This window comes from Carassius gibelio, chromosome B13 (assembly GCF_023724105.1).
Source record: "Carassius gibelio isolate Cgi1373 ecotype wild population from Czech Republic chromosome B13, carGib1.2-hapl.c, whole genome shotgun sequence".
NCBI lineage: Eukaryota > Metazoa > Chordata > Actinopteri > Cypriniformes > Cyprinidae > Carassius > Carassius gibelio.
Window position 1 is genome coordinate 633063 of NC_068408.1, and position 26899 is coordinate 659961.

The window sequence follows — 26899 nt, forward strand, 5'->3', positions numbered from 1 at the left end:
TTTATCATTTATATTGGAAAACAACAACAACAACAAACTGCAGTGCACTTCACTGGCTTATCCATCTCTGTTCCAGTCAGAAAAATCATTTAAAAGCAACGTTTCCTGGAAGTTTCAAACTGATTGTCACTTTATTTAAAGTGACTTTACAAGAATGTATAACTAAATTTAATCTATTTAGCATATATGATGACGTCTGCTTCTCAGACAACAATAAGTCTTTCAGGCTCTGCCTGCTATAGTCCTTCTGTTTCATTCCTCTTTGTTTTGAAATGTTCAGAATGCCAAGCTGGCCAGTGTTCTAACGCTGGGTTGATTTAAATTTTCCCCTCGGTTGACAAAGAGGATGACGTTTGCTTTTTAAATGGGAAATCAACAGTAAGTCTCTCATCTGCTGACCCTGACCTGCGTGTTTACCGCTGTGGGGAATATAAGTAAATACACTCATGGAAAAACTCTTGTTCACATTGCGCTTAGGTCTTGAATTCATTATAGCTGCTTATTTTGTTTTCTTTTATGATGTCCCAAACAATATGACTCCAGGGTTTAAAGTAATGTTTCTTTAAATGACTATGCTATCTGCTTTTCCCTGGAGATGTTACAGCAATAACGAATTCACCCAATTCCCAATTCATTGATGTTTGATGAACATTTGTGTTTTTAAAGGTAAAGTGTTTAAATTCTTCTGGATTGATTCTGTCTTAGTTTATTCCGTTTCTTCATGTAATCTCTGACAGACTGGATGATAAAGGATGATAATGATGAGATCAGATCTCTGTGTGGTGCACTGGCTGCTGTCAGACTCCAAAAAAATCAAAAATCTCACTGGATTATTACAATTATTGGCAAAAATGAATGTTTGGAAACGTAAACTGATATTTCCTACTTACACACTACACTACAGCAATCTTAAAATTGTTCTGTAAGGAACAAATCATTTACTGAGGGATTTCTTTTGTAGCATTTTTCCAAATAATCCTCGTGGAGCAAATCATTTTTATTCATTGTTGCCATTTCAAAATCACAAAGCTTGGTTTATCAGCAGGTGAATCTGTTCCTCTGCACTAATATCCTGGAGGAAGAACAGACCCAATGCAAATGCCCCATAAAACTGCAGAACCAAACGCAGCGTGCGGTTGCCAAAGTCATAACTCTAATCCCCCGTCTCTGGCGCAGAATACTCATCTGTCACATCAAGGGCACTACCATTTCCCCTCAAATAAGAATATACGACTTCTTCGCTAGCCAGTAATGCTGCTTTATGTCTTATGGGAGAGAATGACTTTTTGGAGATTGTGTGAGCTGGACTTTGAATTAGTCTGTTGAGATTGAGCACAATGATGAACCTGCCGTGTTTGTGAACCAACGCTCATACATGCCCAGAAATCAGTCTGTTTTCATTTTAGCGCTGTCTGTGTATGTGAAGGGGAAAAAACTCGGCTGATCTCCGTTTCCAGAGGAACAACAAAACTTTTTATTTTTTTTGTTGGCATTCTGGATAAAGGCAGAAGACAATAGCTCTTTTCAGAAACCTGCTGACATCCAGACATTTTAGGGATAAATATATATTTTTATATAAATGGTATAAAACTCTTTTTTTTTTCGATACATTATTTGAATACAACATAACAGTAATAAACAGCAAACCAAATATTTGCTGCTTTTCTATATATTCTCCATTTCAAGGTATATTAGTACAGATAATAAAACACATTTGTCTCTGGCGCCGCAGTGAGCCAGAGATTTTATAATATTCCTAACAGAAATAATAAACAGTTCATGGAAAGTTATGATTCTACATTAGGAAGACATGAGCATTTAACTTTTAAAAAAATCATACTGTGTTTTTTCCTATACTATTGGACCAAAACAATATAATCTATCATACAAAACTAGTATTTACATTTTGCCATATTAAAGTACTTTTTAAAACACATGTAATGTTTCTCCTATAGGAGACATGTAGGATTTTCCATCTTACCTATTCAGTCATACACGTCCAATATTTGTTGATGTAAATGAAAAGTAAGTATTGTGGAAAACTCAAGGAATGATGTCTGTCTGACACTTTATATGCATTATATATGAGCTGTCTTAAAATAGCAGGCTTGTCCATATAAACAAATGGTAAAATATGTCTTTTTAATGTAACTCACATTTTTATGTCATGTTTTACTGATTTGTATGGATCAGCCCGGGGCCCTTTCAGACTAAATATTGTACATGTTGAAGGGCCCCACATACTCCATCATTAGCGTTCAAATCAGTCAGTCAAACCAAACCAAGAAATATTTCAGATTTGAAGTCCGTTTTGTCAAACCATATGGCTGTGGGTGAGAGAGGTTTGGCAGATTTACTTATAAAATCTTTCCTGAACAGCCTGTCACTTTCCAGCCCAACAAACAATCAACATGAACTCGAAATCAAAATATACTTTCTTAAAACATGTTCCTAATGTTACTGTGTGCTATTTATCACTGCTTGCAAAAATAAATAAATAAATAAATGCTGGAAACCTAAACCAACTCTAATCTAAAAAAGCTAATCTTTTTCATTATCCATACAGTTCTCAAAGGATAAAATTAGGTCCCACTGTAAACTGTTCTCAAAAATATATCGCATGACACAAAGCAAAAGAGTTTTGAAAAGGTTCAGGATGACTTAAAAAACACATTTCTTCATAATCACCTTCCCAACTCCCAACAGCATCATTGTAACAGGACAACTACAGACATTCACTCACTAAAGACTGAAGTCCACGTGTAGACAAATAGACACTCATGCATTATTAGTGCAAGTCATGCACAATTTACAGAAGTCCAAAATCCTGATGGATCAGCGCCAAGGTGGGTATCGCCACAGCAGTGAAACATGAAGGCAGCAGCACAGGAGATCTATGAACGCTACCATACTACAGATCGAATGAGTGACTGTCAAAACTGAGCTGAGAAGCTCATAGGTGGCTTACAGTAAGTTTGGACAAGTAGGGAACTGTAAATAAAATGGGGAAACGAATGACGATGAACAGAGACTTAAAGGGGCTGTATCATAAAGAATCAAATTTACCTTTAAAAGTGGTTTTACTGAAAAAGCACTGAAAAAAAAAAACCATTATGACACTTTCATCAACATATTACAACTCACTTTGAAATGACAACGATGCTCATTCAGCATTGAGAAAGTTGTCTCCCCAGTCACAGTGAGGAATGATGGATGAAGTAGGATGGCTCAAGGAGGTTGTTTATCTCAATGGCAGTTATTCGGCTGTTTTTTTTTTTTAACAATGTCCCCAATAATTTCAGTCCAATTGTGCTCTAATTGTTTATGTTATAGATTTTACGAAGAAGCTGTCACTAAAGGATGGGGCAGTTAAAAGCTACAGTATATTAGACAGCAAACCCACAAGCTTGCAGCAAATTGTTGTAGCTCGTTTGACATGCTAAAGTGTGTTTGCATGTCTTAAAGGCACAGCAGCAAAACAAAAACAAACTAAAAACAGCCCATTTAATTTTATAGGTCAGAAAATATGATCGAATGGAAAATATAAACAGATAAATTATGCCAAAACATGGTGGTGGGGAAACAGGAAGAAGAATGCACTTCAACAAACAAATAAATGTTTGAATAGAAAAGTGAACATGAATGCAACAGACACTCTCAGTTGCCCCGATCATGGTTGTTTTTGGCCTCTCATACTGTACAGTTTGGGGTCAGTAAGATATTGTTTATTGATTGATTGAGAAAGAAATGTATGTTTTACAGCAACTACAGTATGTATTAAATTGATCAAAAGTGAAAGACTTGTGACACTGAAGATATTACTGAAGTAATGACTGCTAAAAATTCTGCTTTACCTACACAGGAATAAATTACATTTTAAAATATAGCAAATTAGAAGTGAGTGATAGCAGACTATGAAAAGGGTCATTATTTATTTTAAGAAAATAATAAGTATGCATTATTGCATGAATTATGTCTGAGAGTCTAGCAAAAACGCTTAACATGTAACCAACAAGAGCAATGAAAAATCTCGCAGCTCATTCCGAACAGCTGGTGAGTCAATCTTCTCTGAACCACATCAGTCTAAATAAACTTTATCAAAGGTACATTTACATGTTGGACCTGCTCCTGTCTACACTGGCTCCATTGACTCTATGCACAAGCACAAACCAGAGGTAGAGTTTATTGGGTAAAAAATAATTACGTAATAAATAAATAAATAAATGCCATTTGCGATTATCCTCCACGAGAAGACAAGATCCTTTCCTGGTCTGAGTTTATTGTCCATGACACCGAACACTGAACCTCTGAGGCACAGGTATGTGGTGGAACTAACAGAAGGAACATGAGCCTAGAGCGCTGCAAAGGGTCAAGCCTGCCAGTGAACTGAGGCCCTGCTGAATTTGGCCCCTGCGGAACATCATGGGGATGAATAGTGAGAGCTCAGTCCCTGTCCAAACTAAATAAGCACCAAAGCCCTGCTGGAAACTCCAGCTTAAGCTGGTTGCTGTGTTTTGGAACCATCTTAGACCGGCAACAAACAGCTATAAACTGGTCATTCATCTTAAGGTGTTTTTTGGAATGTGATAGCTGGTAAACCAGCTAATTGCCATCTTTTTAATCAAATGTCTCAAAAATGAAAAATTCTGAATCATCAACATATTTATTGAACTAAAACAACATTAAACTGACTTGAGCTCAACAATGACACTACTGACTTCTGTGGAGCTGCTTATACAGTAACTGAACTGAGTTGCTTTCATAATTAACAGACCTTACAGTTATTGTATAGATCTGAATCAACCCTGGCAGAATTAGAATTTATCTTAAATTTGAAGTTTGCATTGATTCAATTATTTTCCTGTTCATTACTATGAAGCTGCTTTAAAACTATCTGTTTTGTATAAAGCGTAATCTGTTAATAAAGTGGTAAATTACTTGAAATAAAATAAATGTTAAGTGGAATATATATATATATATATATATATATATATATAACATTTTATTTCAGCCTGTTTCCAAGGCAACATTTCTCATTTCATTAAGTTTAATTTGATGTATTAAAGAAAAATTAAACAAAAAATTAACTGTCCTGTAAAAATAAAAAAATAGAAATATAAAAATAGAGATATATTTGAAAAGAACAAAACACAACCAAACTATTAAAACTTTAACTAAAATCCAGCAAAGAAGGATATATACATTTTTTATTAAAAATATTTAAGGTGCTGTATAATTTGTTTGACTCTAATAATAATAATAATAATAATATATATATATTTGCAGATACTTTTTTCTCTAAAAAACAATGCTACGAGCCAGTTAAACTTGTCAAATGTGCATTCTGTTTAAGAATTTTTTTTTTTTTTTTTTTTGGTTTTGTGATTAATTTTTTTGGGGGGGATTTTGTGACCTCGGGTTGCCAGTTGGTTAAAAACAGCATATTGCAAAAGATCTGGGTCATGGATTGCATTCACATCAATCCTACCTAAAAACCCGCAGCATCCATCTTCAAAGCTCTATGACCAGATGTAGAATGTGTTCCGGCAATTGGTCGCTAGAATTTGCTCCTTTCACACTACCAGTGATTACCCGGAATATGTGCGTGCGTTCACACACAACCTGTAAAGGTTTCGTAAAGACACGTGACAACAGGATGTGACGTGTAATATACGAGTCGAAAGCGATAGGCACGTTAATTTTCACTTAAGCTGGCGAACGATCTCAGCTTCAGCCAGGATAGTGAGGAAATACCTGATCTCTTCTTCATTTAAGTTTGCACATATTTTTTCTTTGTTGCAAACCTTGATCTGCCTTCCAAACACCCGGTAAAAAAGTTGCACGATAATGTATGTCATCACTATGACACACCATTTACGGCATTAGTTCTGGCTTTTGTTCACACAGTGCTCGTTCCGGGACTGATCCCGGCAATGTTACTAGGTCCTCAACCCGGGATCAATCCCGGAATCAATCCTGGGACATGTTTGCTTTCACAAAGAAGGCGACCCGGCAATGTTTCGGCAATTTTCCAGGTCCAGTGTGCAGTGTGACAGGGGCTTTACAGTGTCAGGCTCATCACTTTTCGTTGTTAGTTGCGATCGTTCATATTGTGTGCCCTCAATCTGGCAAACCTTGTGAGCGTAAAGTCTAAGAAGGAGGGACAGGAAAAACAACTCCCTCCAGTATTTTGATTTTGAACCCATGTCAACCCATTTGCAGTAGCTAATGGCTGTCAATATTGCATACTGCACCTTTAACAAAAAATATTAAAGTAATATGTTTCAAAACCATCTTAATCTGGATTTTCCAGAGCTAACACACCGTTAGAAATCTGTTGGAAGCACTCTATCCATTGTACCTGTCTGCTAGGCCTCTTTATTTCAGTATTGAGGGCGTCTGATCAAAATGTGTCTGTCACTAATGGAATGCAGAGGAGGCTCAAAATCAAAAGAGATGGAGAAAGGGAGGTGTGTTTGTGAATCAAAGCTCCTGGCTTTGCACTTGTTGTTTGGAAGAAGTGAGTGAGTGAGCAGTATCTGTACTTCCTCTCTCTCTCACTCTCTTTCTTTAAAATCTGGTGCTCTCATGTTTCAACATGCGGATTTTGGGGAGCGTACTGGCCCCCCTGTACCCATACCCCTGGTGCTGCTCCTCCAGTCATTGAGCCGTGCCACTGGACGGAGAACCAGTGGAGCTGGAGCTGGTGGAGCCACTGTCTTCAAAGATGGAGATTTCAATCTGGAAATACATAGTCAAGGGTTAAATGCTGAGATGTTGAAATATAACAGTTAATGAAAAATGTAAGGACCCCATACAGTTATTTAATGAGCACTGTTTCTTGGAATGTCATGTCATGCCTTTTTAATCAGGAAATTTGGGTGCATATATCAAAGAGTTTATAAACCAGTTTCAGGCGGCATCATATTTGCATTTATGCATTTGGAAGATGATTTAATTCAAAGCAACATATTGCATTCAAGTTACACATTTTATTAGTTCATGCAATCAAACCAATAAATTAAGTAGTCTTGCTTGCACCCATACTGTTTGCTTCATAAAATTGTAATGGTATTTTAATTATATGAATCAAAATTGATTATATATAATTTAGAATCATTTTGATTTTATAAACAAATATATGCAATATTAGTATTAAGTAATATCGTTGGTCTTTTATCCCAAAGAGATTAAAATAAAGTTTGAGGTTAGTACGATTTTAAATTTTTTATTTTTTCTAAATAGATAAATAAATACTTTTATTTAGCAAGTTTGCATTAAATTGATAATTGTAAAAATGTGACAATAAAGACAAATTATTTACATTTCAAATAAACTATGTTCTTTCGACCTCTCTATTCATCAGAAGAAAAAAATAATAATAATGGTATCCACAAAAATATTAAGCAGCAACTGTTTTCAACATTAATAATAAAAATAATAATAATAATAATAATAAAATATAAATAATAATAATAATAATAATATGTTGAGCACCAAATCAGCATTTTAGAATAATTTCTGAAGGATCATGTGACACTGAAGACTAAAGTAATGATGCTGAAAATTCAGCCATGGATCACATTAATAAATTACATTTTAAAACATATTCAAACAGAAAAGAGGTATTTTAAATTGTAGCAATATTTCAAAATATTACAGTTTCTACTGTATTTTTGATAAAATAAATTGAGCCTTGTTGAGCACAAGTGGCTTCTGTCAAAGACATAAAAAATCATACTGATGGCAAACTATTTAATAGTGGTGTAAGTTCAATAAATATTTGTTTTGTAAAGTATACATAACATTTAGGAGGCCTTAACATTCATAGACATGCTCTAAAAGCCACAAAACCCAAAGTTGGACCCTAAAAAGGTTCTAGATGAGAGTTGGACAGCTGTTAAAGGCATTCCCTCCTAACAAAAAAACTTCGACCTAATCAGATGATGAGAATATGCAATATTTTGCAAACGTGGTAGCATAGCAATAAAGGAATTTAACCCATCAACTGATTGATTTAATTTAAGTTGAAAATGTCTTTCCTATGAGCTAAACCAAAGTTCTGTGATGAGTTACTGGTGGTCAGTGTGGTAGGAACTGAATGGCAGCTATTGTTGCCCATTGCTCCTAAGGTGACAGCTGGTTGGATTGCACAGGACTGTGAGCTGACAACGGGTTGCCAAAGCCAGCCGGGCCTGCAGTCAGCGGGAAGAGGGAGGAACGGGATTGCCAAGCTAGCTTGATGGTTCACTGGATAGATTTCCCAAAGGGAATCACCCAAAATTATGGGATCCAAAGAATAATATGTTCCTGGAGGATCTTTTGGGAGTGCATTTACTGCCATACCTGAAGACTGTGGACATATAATAGACTTTGAGGCAAAAGGAATGCACAAAAGTTACTTGAAAGATGCTGAAATTTCATTACGTATGACAATTTAATATATATTGTGAAAAAAAGGAAACCAAAATAATAATCAAAAAGGAAAGAGGTTGCCAAGGCAACTAGCAGACAATTGGGGTGCATGCAGTGCATGGAGCCTGATTTCTGCGAAGTGACAAGCATTCAGCCAGGCATCAAAAGACTTGACAGAAGCAATGCAGCAACATCTCATTAGAAGAGTTGCTTAGAAACAATTAGTGTTGTTCACGCTGACCCAACAAACGGCAACATTTTAAACTTCTGCAGATGCCTGTTGGATTTTTAACATGAGAAACATAACCAAAATGCTTACACACTGCCTAACAAACTGTTATATGTGGACCTGATTTGGTTATAATTTGTTGGAAAACTCAAAGCTGCATTTATTTGATCAAAATTCAGTAACAAAAATAATTCAGAGAAATATCATTACAATTCAAAATAATTGCTTTCTATTTGTATATGGTTTAAACTGTAATTGATGGCAAAGATGAATTTTTTGATTTTTTTTTAGAAGCTTACTAGTAAAAAAAAGCACTTGACTCAATTTGTTTTTGGCAGGAAATCTTAAACAATATTTTCTTGTAAAATTTAGTCTAATAATTTAGTTTTATTCTTAATATATAAGTTATATATATAATATAATATAATATAATATAATATAATATAATATAATATAATATAATATAATATAAGTTAACACAGTACAGTGTCACATGATCCTTCAGGAATCATTCCAATATGCAGATTTTATGCATGTTAAGAATGTCAAAAATGGTTGTGTGGGTTTCATATCTTTGATGGAATGCTGACACTTTTTTTTCAGAATGCATCTTTGCTGAACTGAACTATTAATTAAGAAAATAAATAAATTAAATTAAAATAATCTTACCGGCCCAAACTTTGGTGCAAATCATTTTTTTTAGCATGGCTCATCAGAATCAGAATCAGAATCAGAATCAGAATGAGCTTTATTGCCAGGTATGTTTACACATACGAGGAATTTGTTTTCGTGACAGAAGCTCCGCAGTACAACAGAATGACAGCGACAGAACATAAAACACATAATAAAAGAATAAAAAATACAAATAAGTAGATATTTATCCCTCATGGGGATTCCCTCAATTTTGTAAACTCTCTGCATCTTTTAAAAGGTACAGTTTTCTACCGTTACTTTAAGATACCAATACGGACCCTTTATGCACATAGGTGAACCTTTTGAAAAGGTACCACCACTGTGACATCTTTTGTACCTTTAATTCTGAGATTGTACTTAATTATTTTGAGCTATTAACACTTAAAAAATAAGTTCAAGCAATGTAGATATTTGAGTTATGGTTACAAACTTTGAATTTTTAATAATGTTTAATCAGGACTACTTTGATTAATGACAAAATTTGGGTTAAATGTGCACTGGAAGCAAATGGTGTGTTGATGCAACAAAACTAGATCGTTCCCTTTTTGATATTTTATTTTCTCCTCTAAAATCCCATTGATGGATGTTCAGTCTGGCTTTGAATATTAATGACTTTGAACTCCAGCTGTCAAACAGTTCAAGTGTCTTTAACCTGCAAGAGTCTTTTAATCGTCTTGACAAACATTCCTTTTCCAGTTATTCTTTAATCACACAGACAAAGTGTTTCCAGGTCTGGCCTCAGGTGCTTTTTGGTCTCACACAGTTTCCTAGCTACAACCACAGAGCTGGAAAATGGAAAGAAATGCCTACAAATAAGGCTGATTTTCTATTCTGCTTTATATCAACATATCGAAGTGTCACCTCAGCTGAACGGCTGAAGGTGAAGTGATATTCTTTGCAGATTGTGACTCTTATGAAAGTGTGACTTCTTATTTTGGAAAGAACAGCAGACACACAATCACAACATTACTGACTTGTATCATACTTTGCCAAGCCAATTATATACCTTTTTTTTTATAATATCAGAAGTGAGAGGAAACCATGGCCATTGGAAAGTTTTTTACCCTAAAGTGAAAGCTAAAAGTGTTTTTTTTTTTTTTTTTTTTTTTAGCAAGCAAATAACATAATTAATCAAAATGTATAGATTGTACATAGCTCTTTCAAGGTGGTGCAACACTTAAAAAAAAACACATCTTGAGTGTTTGCTAAGGATACCACTCTCATGCCTCTCTCGATGGGGTCTGTGAGGAGCAAACCTCTGGGTGCATAGATCTTCTCATTCTGCTCCTGAATATACATGCTGATCTTTTTCAGGATCTGTGGGGGTCACAGAAGAGACATAGTGAGGAGGAAAGCGAAAGGTTATTATGCATTATGTTATTAATGCATATAGGAATAAAAAAAAGCCACATTATACTAATGAATATTTATTAGGTGAATGCTAATAAATAGACACTGTCATACAAACAAACACAAAATACCATCATAGTACTAATTTGACAACAAAAGATGTAAAATAAAACAGTATAACAGTTTTTAACCATTTAGAGTAAGGGAACTTACCATAGGATTTTTGCAACATTTTAGCATTAAAAGTAGCATTTTTTTTTTTTTTTATCATTAGAATGAATAAGTAATATTTTCATTATTATAAAAACAGCAACTATAACATAGCTTATCTAAAAACAATACAAGTCTGTAGTATTATAAAGTTAAATAACTGCGCATATTAATACATTGTATATTGCCAAAGGCATTTGTGAAAACATCAAAGCTGTATAACAGTCGTTTATTTTTTTAGATTACTCAAGTTTATTTGTTTGACTTTTCAAGTGAGCATTGCAAAGGCTGTCTGTGTTTCTCTACCCCAGTGGGGTGAAACTGTGCATCACTTCGCTTCCCTTTGCTTTCCACTCTACAGAACCGGCCGTGAAAAGGGACTAGATGTTAGTAATAAGGGAAGAAAAACTGATCTGTTCTGGGTTCAGTGGCCATGAACAAACTTCAGGATGAGCAATGACTCACAGGAGTAAATCCAACACATGCTGTTAATATGCTACTTGGCGCAACCCAGAATGAAATATGTTTTTCCAGAACAAAGTGTACAAGCACACTTTTATCCAAAAACGTACATTCATTTATCATGATAAAAATTTCATGTAAATATGCAGTGAGCTCCAAAAGCCAGAGACCACCAGTGGAAATGCCTCTTCATTACAACTTATATATAAGCTTAATATATTGATTGGAAAGTTGAACTGAAAAATTTACATAAATATCTTAGTGTTTGGCCTTTAGCTTTAGCTTTACTGACTTTAATGCAATTACATTTACATTGATTCATTCAGCAGACTCTTTAATGCAAAGTCAATTGCATTGCATTTAAGGCAAATGCTGTATTGGCTCATGCATTCCTTTGGATTTTAACTCACGACACTGACATTGCTATTGCTATTGCCATGCTTACTTTTTTTTTAACATCATAAATTGAAAAATGATTGTAATGAAAATGTAAATCCGAAAACCACCTGTTTATTTACAGATTTAAACAGGATTTTCAGTACAGTGATTATTGTCAGCAACAGAGCTGGGGCCTCATTTATAAAATTTTGTGTATAAACCGTCCTAAATTTGCCCTAAGATCATTTCTCAAAAGTGCGTAAGTGCGATTCAGAAAAATGAACGCAAAAAAAAACAAATGCATACACCTCTCTTCCAGAAGTGAAATTTATAAATCGCAAATTATCTTGAAATTGTGCGCAGCTGACTGGTGTCAGATCTCGGATTTGTAAACGCCCCCTATTTAATAATGTGTAATTATTCTGTGGACAAACAATGCGTGTGTGGTTATACTTTTCCTACTGACTATTATCAAAATTACTACTTTTAGAAACAACAGAAATAATAATAATAGTAGTAGTAGTAATTATAAAACAAAATAATAGTAGTAGTAGTAATTATAAAACAATTAGGTTTCCAAAGGTAAGAATAAACTACGAATTCAAGTACAATTTTCAGTCATCTTATGAAAAGTGAGCCATCCTACTTTTAAAATCACTTACTATGACAACATAAATAGTTTAGTATCACGGAATTCTTGCAAAACTTTAAAAAAACATTATTGAAAGAAAAATTTGAATAATAAAAATAATTATCATACGATTTTGGCCTGCATGTCATTTGCCATTTCTTAATATTTACACTTAAATGTGCCAATAATGTACTGACACAAAAATATATAGTGTATTTTACAAATATAACCAATGTTAATGACAAAAACAAAGTTTAAGGATGATGGCTCTATTAATTTTCACAGAAGCAAAGTAGCAGATGTTATAAATAAAAACAGTTAACTGTTATTGAATAGAATATATTAAAACCATTATTACACTGTATTCTTATAGCCTAGGCTACACAGACAAAACAGTTGGAAATGTGTTTAAGCATTTTTTATGCATTAGTAGTAAATCAAGACTTCACAAATTCTCTTGTAAAAAGCAAAACAACATGGAATAAACTGTTTACAGAAAGCGAGTAAAGAACTTTCAACATTAGGCTAAAAAAGTCAGTTTAATCTAGCGAAAACTTGATAAAAAATCTGACCACACTGCACAATTAATGTCTTATACTGCATCTTTGATGTTTATGATGAATTTGGTGCTTGCACGTACACCATTTTTATTATTATTGCAGCTTAGATGTTCAAATAGCTGCAGTACTCCGACTTTGCCACAAGGAAAAGTGCGTACGCCTGCTCAGACCCTGACGTGGTGGTAAGTACATTTTCACAAGTAAGTACATATATATATATATATATATATATATATATATATATATATATATATATATATATATATATATATATATATATATATATATTTTTATATATATATTATTAAATGGTACGTTAGCACAGGTAAGGTAAAAGTTGTCAACAGAGCACAACAGTCAGATTCCAGAAAAATAAAAATCTCATCTCATTTTCTCCATTAAGAAACTGATTTTTAGTGACATAACTATTCAAAAGGAGACGTACAATGAGATCTGAAGTTGTTAAGCAATGATTTATGCTTTTGGAGAAGCCAAAAGAGCTCAATGGTCTATTGGTCTATTCCTATAAAGCATTGCAGATGGCATGAAATCATTATGTCTTTTGAATTTTTTAAAATGCCTAGTAAAGAAAGGAATGTCAAATAAATCACTGGAGGCAAGGCAACTTAAAAACTGGCTTGTTATTACTGTACATATGTTTGAAATAATGACTGCTCATTTTTTTATTATTATAATCATAATATATAGATTTTTTATTGATTTATTCAAATTTTACATTTAAAATGTGATATGTAGTCTGTAAAATGTACAACTCATGTACCTGTACCACAGGTTGAGAACTGCTGCTGCTCGACAGAACGAAAGGTCATTTTGTGATTTACAGTCTCAAGCCCTGACATGTGACACACTGCAGCACGCTCTAAATCTTTGTCTCCACTGCACTGACTTGTGTGTAATCACTCGTCTTTGATGAGGGAGATGCTTATCATGCTAGCCCAGGGCATGAGAGAACTCATCCATGTCCACTCATGTGTGGCCTCCTGTCAGCTGGAGCAGCAAACAAAAGTGCTCATCATGGGTGGGTGCAGTTTATCAGAGTTTGCTTTTAAGGTGGGCATTTTTACAGTCTGGAGTTTACAATAACTCTCTGGAAAAGCCTGATGTGACCTCGGAGTTCAGACATGAACGACGTCACTTTTCAAACATGTTAAAGCATGAAGATGAATATAGTGCGAGAGAAAGACTTTTAACTTTACGTCCGCTCTATCTTAGTGCAGGTGAAGCACACCTGTATGGAGTTATTTGCTGGCCTTTGGAAGCATATCACAGCACTGAATGCCGTGTTATGATTTGGTCAGAGGTGCTCCCCACACGAAAAATTATTGTCTAAGTAGGGCTTATCTACACATATCAAACTTCATCTCAACTTTTTTTTCTGCTATTCACAGAAAGTGATTTCCATCTGCCGCTGTGAACGTGTGTGGTCAGATTCAAATGGGCCGGCACATTAAAATGTTCCAAATTTCTAATGTTTTGGTTCTGTGTGAATCCTTGGGTCATCAGGCCTGAATGCTCATCTTTGATCTTCAAAGGCATCCATGGGTTGGAGCTGTTCTCAATCTTACATCTCAGAACTGGCTTCTTGATGAATGTTAAGCGCATTGCAAATGAAACAGGAGACTTTATCTTGATACCTTTTCATAGCGTGTCTCCATGCACAGGAAGACGATGTAGGCCGTAGCACAAGCCAGGCAGCCTTCCAGGTAGGACTGACCCCCAATCTTTTCAGCCTCTGCATAACAGCAGTTCAGCGTCTTCACCGTTTCTTCGAACAGGCTCCTCTCGATCTGCGCACAACAGTTTGGTTAAACTCATTCAGTGGATCCTCTGCAGTGAATGGGTGCCATCAGTACAATCCACAAATAACTTGCACAACTCCAGGCTATCAATTAACGTCTTGTGAAGCAAAAAGCTGCATTTTCCAAGAAACAAATACATCATTAAAATGATAAAACTTCAAACCATTGCTTGGTTCTCTGTCCGTAATACTGCTTACCACAATGGAAAGTTGTCTGGTTTGAATCAGGAGCAAAATCTGCACAGACCAAGCCTTGTTTACTTGCCAAAACCATCCAAAACTGTTCTAAACAAATATATGTCAGTATATTTTGATCTGTGTGGAGTGCAAAGGGGGGAAATGTTCATTGGAGGAAGTGTTATTATTGATTATGGACTATATAAGGATTACGGTATTTTAGATAGAAGTGATGGATTGAAGTCAAAATGCATTGATGGATTTGTTTCTCACAAGAACAGTTTTTGACTACAAAGGATGTTAATTGACGGACTGGAGTCATATGGATTACTTGTGGATTATTGTGATGTTTTTATCAGATGTTTGAACTCATTCTGACGGCACCCATTCACTAGAGGAGATCTCTTTGTGAGCAAGTGATGTGGTGTTAAGTTTTTTCAAATGAAGAAACAAACTTATCCACATATTGGACGGCCTGAAGGGAGCAAATAGCTAGCAAACTATTCCTTTAAGATTGAGGCAATCCAAAGTTGAAGAAGAAAACAATGTATCGTGGGATGCGCGATTGAATAAATGAAACTCACCCTGCTGTCCAGCTCTGCAGGGAACTTGGTCTGGAATTTGCAGATTGTGCCGTCACTGTAGTCTCTCTGAATGAAGACCTTGGTGGCCAGAGATGCACTGTGACGCAGCTCCTGAAGGTTGTGAAACTACAAAAAGACACAAAATACATTAGGAATATCTTAAATGGGGACACTCATCAGCACACTTCTGAACCTTTTTTTAAATTGGCACAGTCACTAGGCCAGTCATATGACTAGCACTTTGTGTATATCACTTTGAAAAAAAAAAATCATGTAAATTATTACTTGCACAGTTAAATCATTGTACCTGTGGATAAGAATTTGTGATGTGACACTTAAAATTGAGAGGGTCCTGAAATTAGGACATTGTGTCAATTAATTTAATGATTTATGTTTTCTATCTCTTCCAAGACACACAGAAAAGCTATGATATACAATCATAGAGACTGGCTCTACATCAAGACTCTATCAAAACGAAAAATGGAAAGGGGTCTTTGAAGCAATAATATTTTAAAATATGGAGGAATATGTATGCATGTTTATAAAACCCAGGCCAGAAAGAAGACAGAGCATCAATCAAAAGAAGGAAAAGAAACACTCAATGAGTTGTTTTAAGACTTTATGTGTAAAACCATCTTCACCAGCTCTGGAAACATCATGAAATAGACGCAGGCAGCCAAGAGAGAGAATGAAACCTGATAGATCCAAGACAGAAATCCAGTTCTACTGACCATTTGCTGTGTCCTATTTCTCCTGATTCTCGAATTGACAATCAGACAGACATATTCCAGCACTCGGTCTGTCTACAGCGGCTGCCGGCAAAAGTATGTTTCATAAATTTCATTTTCAAATAATAACTGCATGAATTAAGAACAGACTGCAGTTTTCTGTCTGAGAATATCACTTGACACACTGCATCCGTTTCATTCTTTTGAGACCTTGTTTCCCCCTTGTAAACAAATCCATATTTTAATAGATCAAGACATAAGACAAGGCTCACAGCATTATTTGCAGCAAAAATGAATTGGCCTCGGCTGCGGTCTCATTAGTGTAATTGTTGAAAGCTTTGATGCCAAAAATAAGTCTATTGTTAATTCTCTCTATTGTTAACATAGTAACGTTGCTTTGCAAGGCCAGTGTTGAAACATACAGAAAGAATGATAAAGGTTTAATGGTTCTTTAAAGGTGTGAAATTTGACTTTATGGTATGTAGATGAAAGAAAAAATTAAAATCACAAATAAAATATTTTTAATGCCGCCATTGTTTCTCCTAAAGTAATGAGATTAAAGGGATAGTTCACCCAAAAAGGAAAATTGCCCCATTTACTCACGCTCAAGACAGGTTATGTTATGTTATTGGTTTGTGTTCTAGTTTTCATTGTGTTTTCAGCTGGCCTGTTCCCCAGTGACTTAGTTTCCTGATTATGTCATTTTGTTCACCTGTGTCTTGTTAATTTACTTGTTAGTCCCTTGTTTGGTTGAATATTTATAGCCCTGTCTTTCCACAGTTTTTTTGTCCTGTCTAAAGTTGTTTAAGTGGTTGTGTTCTCCTGATTTTCCTAAGTGGAGTTATTAAAAAACTCCTTTCCCCAGCAACCCATGACAGTTGCATTGACACCCAGCTTAAAGTAAATAAGTCATTTTTTTGTGTTTAATTCCAGTTAACAAAAGTGTTTATGGTTTTAGTTTCAAATAACAGTAATTTCACTGGGCCAATGGTGTTAAAAAGACATAGAACGCTTTAGAGAGCTACACATTTTTTTTTTTCAAACTGTGCTCAAAGTTGGCAATCAAAGTCAGGCAATGTAGTGTTTTAGGAGAAACATCTCTGACAAAAGTTGATAGTTAAATGAGGCACAACAAAAAGAGCCACTCCTGAGCAAGATTTGAAGAATTCAACTACATGTTGTCATTATGACTTCACACCATCAGGCGCTGGACCAAATACAAAGAAATTAAGAATTAGCAACCAAATCTTCATAAGGATGGACGTTAATGAAAATTAGTCTTTACTGTTGCCGCTACACACAAAGCCTTTTAGTTAATGCCAAATGAGACGAGCCTAATTGTCCCTGCACTCCTCCACGTAGGCATTGCTCAGAGACTCAAGTTGAGGACGCTCATTATATTGTTCTGCTGTCTGAAATCCCACAGCAGCTGTTAACATGACCACAAGTAAGTGGCTTATCTGGCCACATGACTGTCCACGGTTGGATTTCTCCCAGAAGATATAAATTATTCACACATGGGAGGTCATCTTAACTGTTATCTGCAAGTTATGCGTGTTGTTCCAAACCTGTATGACTTTCTTTATTCTGCAGAGCACAAACAGAAGAAAAATTGAAGGAGTAGTTCAACCAAAAATGAAATTTTGCTGAAAACCGACTCTCCTTCAGGCCATCCAAGAAGGTAGTATGTTTCTTCAAGGGAAAAGATTTTAAGAAATTTAACATGAAACCATCTGCTTACATTTGGATCCTATGTAGTGAATGGGTGTAATTCAATATTATGAATTATAGACTCATATTTTGTCCAGAAGTAATTGTTTAAAATTAAAATGTCTTAATAATAGATTTATTAAGGACACAGTTTTTCACTTCCTAAGACATTAATTGAAGGACTGGAGTCATGTAGATTACTCAAGGATTACTGTGATGCTTTTATTACTGTGATTTAACTATTCCTTTAAAGAACATTGTTCAGACAATGTTAGACCCATATATATTCAATTCCATTTCAATTCAAGTTTATTTGCTTAGTGCTTTTTACAGTACAAATCATTGCAAAGCAACTTTACAGAAAATTAAGTTTCTTAATAGTCTATATATTTAGACTTTTTCTTTTTCTTTTTTTTCAAAATATATAATGTGATCCAAAGAAGAAAGTTAGCCATACAGTTTGGGAGGTGTTTCTTTCTTTCTTTCTTTTTTTTTTTTTTTTGTATTGATATATTAATTAAATGCTGAACTATCCCTTTAAACTGTTTTATATTATTTATTATTTTATAATTTATTTAATTACTTCACAGATAAAAACTAAACTGTAAGTGGAACATACAGTATTATATAGCAAAAGTGGAATATATTTTGATTGTCGATATCTAGTACATACATAACACTTTGATGCAACTTTATTTCCATCTACAGTATATTGTCATGCTTCTCAAAGTTGTATAACTTTGTATACACTGTAAAAAATAAGTTGTAAATCAAACAAAGATTACTGAAGTACAATACACAAGAAAATACAATTTCAGTCTTTCAGTTATTAATTCAGTGTGTATTTTAATCAACTGTAAAAGTTACTAACAATTTCAGAGTAAAAAACAGTTTGTACACCATTTTTTGTGTGTACATCAATAAAGTTTTATCAGCCAATGCAATTGGAAGTGACAATTTCTTTAAGCTCTTGCCATTTCTGAGTCCAATTTGCATTGCTTTAGACGGTCAGTAAATGATTGTAGGTGGTTAGTGGGCTTAGGCTATGACTATAAAAAGAGAAACCATCACATTTCCATAAATCCTTAACTGTCAAAGTCAGCATGGCTGTAATTGGTGAGTAAGTCTGAAAGGTGAATGAGGGTACAGTGATATTCTTGAAGTGGGACTATTAGCATCATCGGCCATCCCAACTCTCAGCAGCGAGGTGGTCACGGCCAATTAAAATTCATCAGTTGAGGAAAAGGTTATGAATTTTAATGAAATGTTCTGTCCAGCAGGAACATCTGAGAGGTCAGAGGTTGATTCTAGATGCTGCCAATATTAAGCTGTTTTTCAGAAGTAGCTGAGCAGATCTGCAGAGGCATATTAGGAAGAAATATGTGTACATTCAAAACTTCACAGGCATTTCCTCTTCCTTCCCTTGTGAATGGGGAAGATGATTTTAAACAGATGTGACAGAAACAGAACATTTACAGCTCTTGGGTTTCTTCCCAAAGAAAAAGAGCAATGCTGATGCGCTCTCAAACCCTTGAGAGACACTGTAGAGGAAGCAAATGATAGACTCGCTTCAGTTTAATGGTGGTTTATAGACCTACATGTTATAAGTGAATGAGTCCAATTGACTGAGAGAGCAAAAAACCTCTTTTCTGCCCTGGAGGGCCGGGTGTTTAGCAATATTTTGGACTTATTACACAGAGAAAAAGTAAGTCAGCCAGCGTATGAGCTCAGATTTAAGCAGCACATAAAAGAGACTAAAACCATTCAAATGAAATATAATATATATCAATCATATCATGTTAGTACTCACTGATGCACAGACCAGCTGCCCAATCTCACTGAACTCCTCACAACTAGCTACAAAAAAAATAAAATACAATAATAAAAATAAAATACAATAAAACTGCTAATGCTTTTGAAACTTGGTTTAAATATAATGCAGGACCATTATACATTTTAGCATTGTGAAAAAAAAAAAAAGTAAATATTTTTTTGTATGGCTGAATAAAATTAATAACATTAATAATGTTGATAATATATATATATATATGTGTGTATTTTTTTTATTTTAAATTTTTTTCATAAATGCTATGTTTTGCTAAATATATGAATATATTCACTAAATTAATGCTGGTAAAAATTCTACTGAAAATAAATTCTATTTTTAGTTTTTACTTTAAATTAATTAGTTCTACTTAACTTTTTTACTCAGTTAGTTGTTTAAGGTTATTTATTGTATTTTTTACTTTACCCACAAACAGATCAACAAGCATTTGATACCATCGTGTGCCCAGATGCCTTTATAATCTAAAACTGCTGATCTTGAACACATTTTGTTATCCATGTTAATTAAATACCAGGAGATTATAAATCGACTTCCAGTCCCCCAAGATACTCACTTGCTTTTAAATAGAATGCGGCTGCCTTTTGAAGCTTGTTTATAAGTAAATGATTGTCATACCAAATAGATTTTCACAGAAAATCAGCTGAACAGTTCAGTGCAGCTCAGGCAAAAATAAACTCATAGGAATTGCTTTGAATTTGTATTTAGCATTAAGTACAGAAAAGTATTTGGACGCTTGGTCACATTTAAAAATATCTGAATCTCATTGCATTAGATAGGAAATATTAAAATAAGCAGTATAAACTTTTAGCACAAGTACAGAAGAAAAACCTTTCAAATTAAGTATCTGTATCCGAAACCAATCCATAATCTGGAATGGACTCAATTTATGTCAAGTATTCTTGATTCTATTCTAAGCACCATTATGAAAAGCCATCATTGCATGTGCTGGTTACATTTAGATTGTTAACTTGTAACTGACCTCACATGTGCTTAACATCTGCCACCAACTAGAGACTGAACAGAAGGAGAACTTCAGAACAGTTCAGCAGATATGTAAGATTCATTGAGAGTAAACAGTGCATGGATGCTATGGCTTTAGAAGAGGAAGCAGCTCTTGAAAGGGCAGCTTTTCGTTCTCTAACCGCTAGCAAAGATACTGAGTGCACATGGCCTTGGGGTCACATGAAACAAATTACAGGTTGCTTTAACTGTGACACTTTAAGAGGGCTGTTACACAGTAGAACTGCTCTCTGTCTTGCTAGTTCATTGCTTCGCTTGTCCACCCTCTCTCACTCCCTTCTTTCTAGATGCAAATATCTTTTCACAAAACATTCAGCCTGTCTTATATTTGTAAATGTGTTTCAGTTCAGTACGAGCAGAATGACTGCATTATTAAAATGTTTTACAATCTTGTTTTGTCATTTTTAGTCGCTTCTAATGAACTCAAGATATTCTGGAGATCACATTTAACAAGTAACACAAATCAAAAACCATTTGTGTTGTATACAATTGATTAGATTTAGCACAGGGTGCAAGTATGCAAAAGGAGATGACTGTGTTCTGATTTACTTAACTGTAAGGGATAAAACAGTACAAGACATTTGCTGAATCTTAATTAAATCGTCCTTTGCCATTATGAAATTATCATTTCCATATATCATTTTTTTTTCTTCTTTTTTTTCTGAGAATGAAAAAAAATTCACAAAAATTCTGATATTACAAAAGTGCAAAAAGTATGTATAAGTAAATATGTTTAGTCTAGCAAATAATACTAGGCCACTAGTATTTTCACCAACAAGTTTTAAGTCAGTTATTTCTATCTTTTGCTGTAGTGTGTCAGTAGGGAATATCAGTTTACATTTCAAAACATTATTTTTGCCAACATTTTGTAATAATGTCTGGAATAACATGAAGAAACAGAACAAACTGAGACAGACCAAATCCAGAAGAACTGTGGCAATGTCTCCAAAATGCTTCAATAAACCTGCAAAGCTACATACAGTACTGTGCAAAGTTTTAGGCACTGGATTAAAAATGCTGTAAAGTGAGGATGGTGTCAAAAATAATGCCATAAATAGAATATTAATTCACTTCTATTGACTTGACCAAACTATGTTTTAAAAAAAGCGTTTGTCCTAGGTGCACTGGCACATTGTTCTTCTGGATTGAGTCTGTCTCAGTTTGTTCTGTTTCTTCATGTAATCTCTGACAGACTGGATGATGATGATGATGATGATGATGATGAGATCAGATCTCTGTGTAGAGCTCTGGCTGTTGTCAGACTCTTTGTGCAAACAAAAGTCACACTGGATTATTACAATTAATGGCAAAAATTATGTTTAAAAATGTAAACTGATACATACTACTGACAAACTACAGTAAAAGATAGAAATAACTGACTTAAAACCATTTTAAGCAATGTTTGCTGCTGATTGGCTGATAAGACATATACTCTAGAATTTACTGGCTCAAATGTCTCTGTAATGGTTACACAAATGATATAATTTGTTATGGGTAAATCTAATGGTTCACTTTGGTTTTATTAATCTATCATTTGTTCCAGAGATGGTAGTTTTGGCAACATCTCATATCAGAGTGCTGCTTTTGTACTTTTGACTGAATTACCTAGCAACTTTTTTGATAGTTGTTTTTGTTTATGTTGTAAATTTTATCATTTATTATTCAGTAAATAATTTAATATAAATAATAGTTTTTAATAATAGTGTTTAGTATTGAGAAACGTCAGTCAGAAAAAGTAAAGACTTTTATAGTGAAAAGTTATAAAACGCTACAAACAGAAATTATTTTCAGTTTCAATAACAGCTTGATGCACTGAACTAATCCTCTAAGCAACAAAATCACCATTGACAGATGAAAGTATATTAACGTTACAACAAAGATAGTGCTTTCCTCAGCAGATATCCAAACTAACATTTATTGTGAATACGAGAATGAATGAATGAATGAATGCTGTATCAGATGCAGGTAATCACACTCGCCCAGTTCATCTCTCTCTCATATACTCTACAATAATACAGCAAGCTTTTAATACAGTAATACAATAAGCTTTCAATGAAGCAACTCAACATTCCTTCGTTACTAGTTCTAAAGTGATGTTTTGGAATTTAGTCATTGAGGGGCTACTTGGGCTCAGCTGTTATACTGTCAATTTTACATTTTTAATCCGTGAATCACATAGATGTGAGATATATTCCTTCAGGTAGGTTTATGGTTAGTCTACATTCAAAAAGCAAAAAGCAAAAAAATAAAAAATAAAAAATAAAAAAAACACAACAACAACAAACCAGTAGAAAGCAGAAGGTTTTGTGTGAGTGGTATGTTTAGGTGTAGGGTTAGGGTATGGATGTAGAAAATACAGTTTGCACATAACTTAAGTGTAGCTACCAGGCCCTTAAAACACAACAAATCAATGTGGAGGTCTATAATAGCCATGCTATGTGCCCCTTCACATGTGTAAAACACTGTTGACTTTGGACTCTCATCTAGACTGATAAATAGCAAGCAAACCTCCAAGGACTGTCTAAGGCAGCAGCTCTGCATAAAATCAGAAACACATCACACATCAGTTGTCACAGTAGCCCCGGAACATAAAACAACCTGATTTATTTCCAGCAGTAGTTATTTTAAGGATTAACTGCAGTTAATTTGAGGTGCATGTCAAAGAAAAAGCTAGAGAGCCATCTAAAGAAGCCTCAGAGTTTATGGCACCAAATGCTAAATTGACAAGTGAAGCGAAAGAAAGACTCTCGGAGCGTTCCTGGAACATTCCCATGACTCATTACAATATTTTTTAATAAAAACTAACCAGATGTAGGACAAAAAGACCACAAGATGCCCAGAGCAAGTGCATGACAACTCTTCTTTTGACAGCAAAAACATTTTTTTTTTTTTTTGCCCGGCAAATGTTGGCTAGGTGAGAGTCAACAATCAGTTTCAATATCCTAGTAAAAGTAAAATCTAGGTTGCTGAGGGATACAATTGTTTCCCTGAATACATTACAAACCGTGGAATCTCATTGTGTATTCTCACTGGAGGGATTTGTCTTGCTACCTTTTGAATAAATCTGTAAACAAGATGGCTGAGTAAACAGAAAGTGCATGCAATCTATACAGATGCCTAAATATAAACCATTTATTATGCTGTTTGGATAGGAGTTGATGATGCATTAAGGATAAAGGGCAACCATACAGACATTATTCCTAAATAGAGAAAATAAATGGTATTTGGAAGATTTGCCTTTAGAGAAAAGAGATGTGGATGCTTATGCATATTAAATATGCCCATCCATGCTTGCATTCTTGGTTTAATTATGAATAATGATACATATGATGTCAACAAGGATGAAAGAAAACAAAAAAAACTTTACATTTATGAAGATGCTAGAGTATTGCACATGGTTGTCAGGGTATTATGCAGGTATCAACAATAGAAGTCAGAGAGGGATCTTAAAATAGTATCGATAATGAAGGATTTGTCAGAATATCTCCAATCACCAACACAAAATATATCAGTGAAACAAATCTCACTCCAGATAATCTAAAGACTATGACCATTAAAATTGCTCAATTGCTAATAGTGTAAGAAGACACTGGTTGTTGTATTATGGTTTATATGCAAGGCGTAATAGACTTAACAGCAAGTCATTACTGCAAAATTAACATATCCGAGTTTATTTTGATGTCCCATTTTTACACAGCTGTTTACAAATTATAAACTGAAATAGATAAATAATAAAATAAATAAATCAACTGAAAAACATATATATTTTTAATAGATTACTTGGAGAAACAGGAGCACAGGAAGCACAGGTTTCCCCCATCAACTGTTAGTTATACTGTTACCACGGTCAGTAATCGAAAATATATGAATGGCGCAGCTGACCAATCAGAATCAAGTATTCCAAAGAGCCGCGTAATAAATTCTTCTACTTCAGCATCTGTTGGTCCCTTATTGAGTCTGTATATTTGTGTCTCTGTCCAGGGTGCTGAATTACACATCAGTCTGTCTGTATCATTCACACTTTCTTCTGTCGATCCTCTTTTTTGAAAACAAAATATAGATTTTTTCACTTTGGGCTGGCTTCATTGGAAAACTCCGTATCACATCGATGAAATCAGTCTTTAAAGGAAACATCGTCTCCATTTCTTAACTGACTTCTTTGAACGAGTCTCATCTAAATCGTTTACAGAAACATCGTGATTCCACCCCACAGCAGGTGTCAAAAACAACTTCATTCAAACCACGCGAATGAAACGGCCACGCTCTCCGCTGTCTCTACATCTCGCACGAAGCTCAGATGAAAGCGTTAATGTTCTTACCTCAGTCGCCATGTTGCCTGAGACGGTGGTGGATCTGTCCCGGTGCTGAAATCCTCTCCACTCGTGGGACAGTAACGGACGGAGAGATGAACGCGCTGGAGAGGGTGGAGCAGCGTCCTACTGATGGAGGAGGAGTGACTGGTACAGAAAGTACAGCTGTGCTTCACTTCATGTCTGTAAATGCGTTGGATCTTCGTAGATACTCTTGAGAAAGAGAGGGAGCAGGACCACCAGAGGAGTATATTACCACAGAAACGCTGGGGTTAAAAGAAACTTCTATAATAAAAAAAGGCTCTCCCTTTTCTTTAGATGTGGAGACCTTTATAGTGACTACACTGTAGTAATAATAATAATAATAATAATAATAATAATAATAATAATAAATAAAAATAAAAATAAAAATAAGTTGTGTAACCCATGTTGAATGTAATTTAACTAGTTCTATTCAAGTGAAAAAAAAAATCCTATTTATGAGGAAAATTAGGTAGAAAGAGCTCCTGAAGGTTTACATTTTTTACAGTATAGATGAGATTTATACATTTACAGTATCCAGCTAACAAAAATTTATATATATTCAAATAATGTTTTGAAAGCATTCCCTTTAAATGGTAAATGGACTTTACTTATTAAAACTTTACTTCAGACAGGTTTCAACTTTCCTTTCAAACTTTTAAGTTATTTCTGAATTAAAACATTTCATATTAATCTTCTTTCAATGTTAAAAATGTCAAATTTGTATGTTTAAAAAAATATTGGTTATGTAAATGTTAGAGAAAACATTAAGGGAAATATATATATATATATATATATATATATATATATATATTTTTTTTTTTTTTTTGAAAATGTTAAGTCCACTGAACAAATTTTGTTCATAACATCTACAGAATCTTGCAAGAACATAACCAAAATCTATGATAACATATTTAAAAATGTGACTTTGCTTGACACTCAAGATTCAATATTCATGTTTTCCATGGTGAGTTTCAGCTTCAACTGTACCTTCTGGAAGAAAATGCAGAATCCCCCAAGGCTGAACAGATCCATTCATTCATTCTTTCTGTTAAGCTCTCAAACACTAAGATCTTTATTAAATAAGGCTCTAAAGGGTGGTGCAGTATATGATAAAGGTGACGTGTGTATTCACAATGTTACAGCACATGTGGATGGAGGACTGTACATATTTAGATGCAGGCGGTGGTGTGCATATTATATTGGATGGACTGATGTTAATCCAAGTATGAAAAAAAATCAAAGTACATTTTATCTTGGGAAAATAAACACTTAATATTCCATCTGAAATTAAATTCTGACAGGTTTATGTTGTGCTGTCATTTCCCGGCTTCTGTTTGTTACAAAAATATCTTTCTCTGGCGATCATTGCGGTGGCTCAGCCTGAGTCATACATGCATGAAACAGACTGCATAATTCACAGGAAAGGCAAAGACTCTTAAAAATTTATCGATTGCGTTGCTGATGTTTGGACGCTCATAGGCTTTGACCCATACAAGGACCGGAGAGTAGCCATGTTTTAACCATGAGCATGCCTAATAAAGTCAAGAAAGGGGCATATAGCATCTGCGTGTTAAAGTTAGCTCTCAATAAAATGATTGAAATGATGTAATGCACCGTGTAAGACTATTGGAAAGCATACCTTAACTAATGGCCTTGACTTGACTTGACATGAAAATAAGATGTTCTTGAACAAAACACACTCGTTCTCTCTCCAAACAGGAACATTTGTAATTTTCGATAGCTGGGACTCAGA

At 34.5% G+C, this 26899-nt stretch overlaps 1 protein-coding gene across 1 annotated transcript; it reads right to left on the reverse strand.

Annotated features, from left to right (window-relative positions):
• Positions 1–1450: 1450 nt before the first annotated feature.
• Positions 1451–25335, reverse strand: LOC127970333 (golgin subfamily A member 7B-like). The gene is made up of 5 exons (XM_052572845.1): positions 25132–25335; positions 15509–15634; positions 14584–14736; positions 10553–10654; positions 1451–6741 (listed from the first exon to the last, which is right to left on the reverse strand). Exons 1-5 carry the CDS (start codon positions 25141–25143, stop codon positions 6661–6663), a joined length of 474 nt encoding a protein of 157 aa, XP_052428805.1. The 5' UTR covers positions 25144–25335; the 3' UTR covers positions 1451–6660.
• Positions 25336–26899: the final 1564 nt, after the last annotated feature.

What these genes read in the sequence shown, in the direction of transcription:
- LOC127970333 (XM_052572845.1), bottom strand. An exon ending in CTGCAGAGCTGGACAGCAGG is followed by an intron (nt 14,737 to 15,508) that starts GTGAGTTTCATT and finishes TGTTGTGCGCAG; the next exon opens with ATCGAGAGGAGCCTGTTCGA. An exon ending in TCGAGAGAGGCATGAGAGTG is followed by an intron (nt 6,742 to 10,552) that starts GTATCCTTAGCA and finishes ATGTATTTCCAG; the next exon opens with ATTGAAATCTCCATCTTTGA.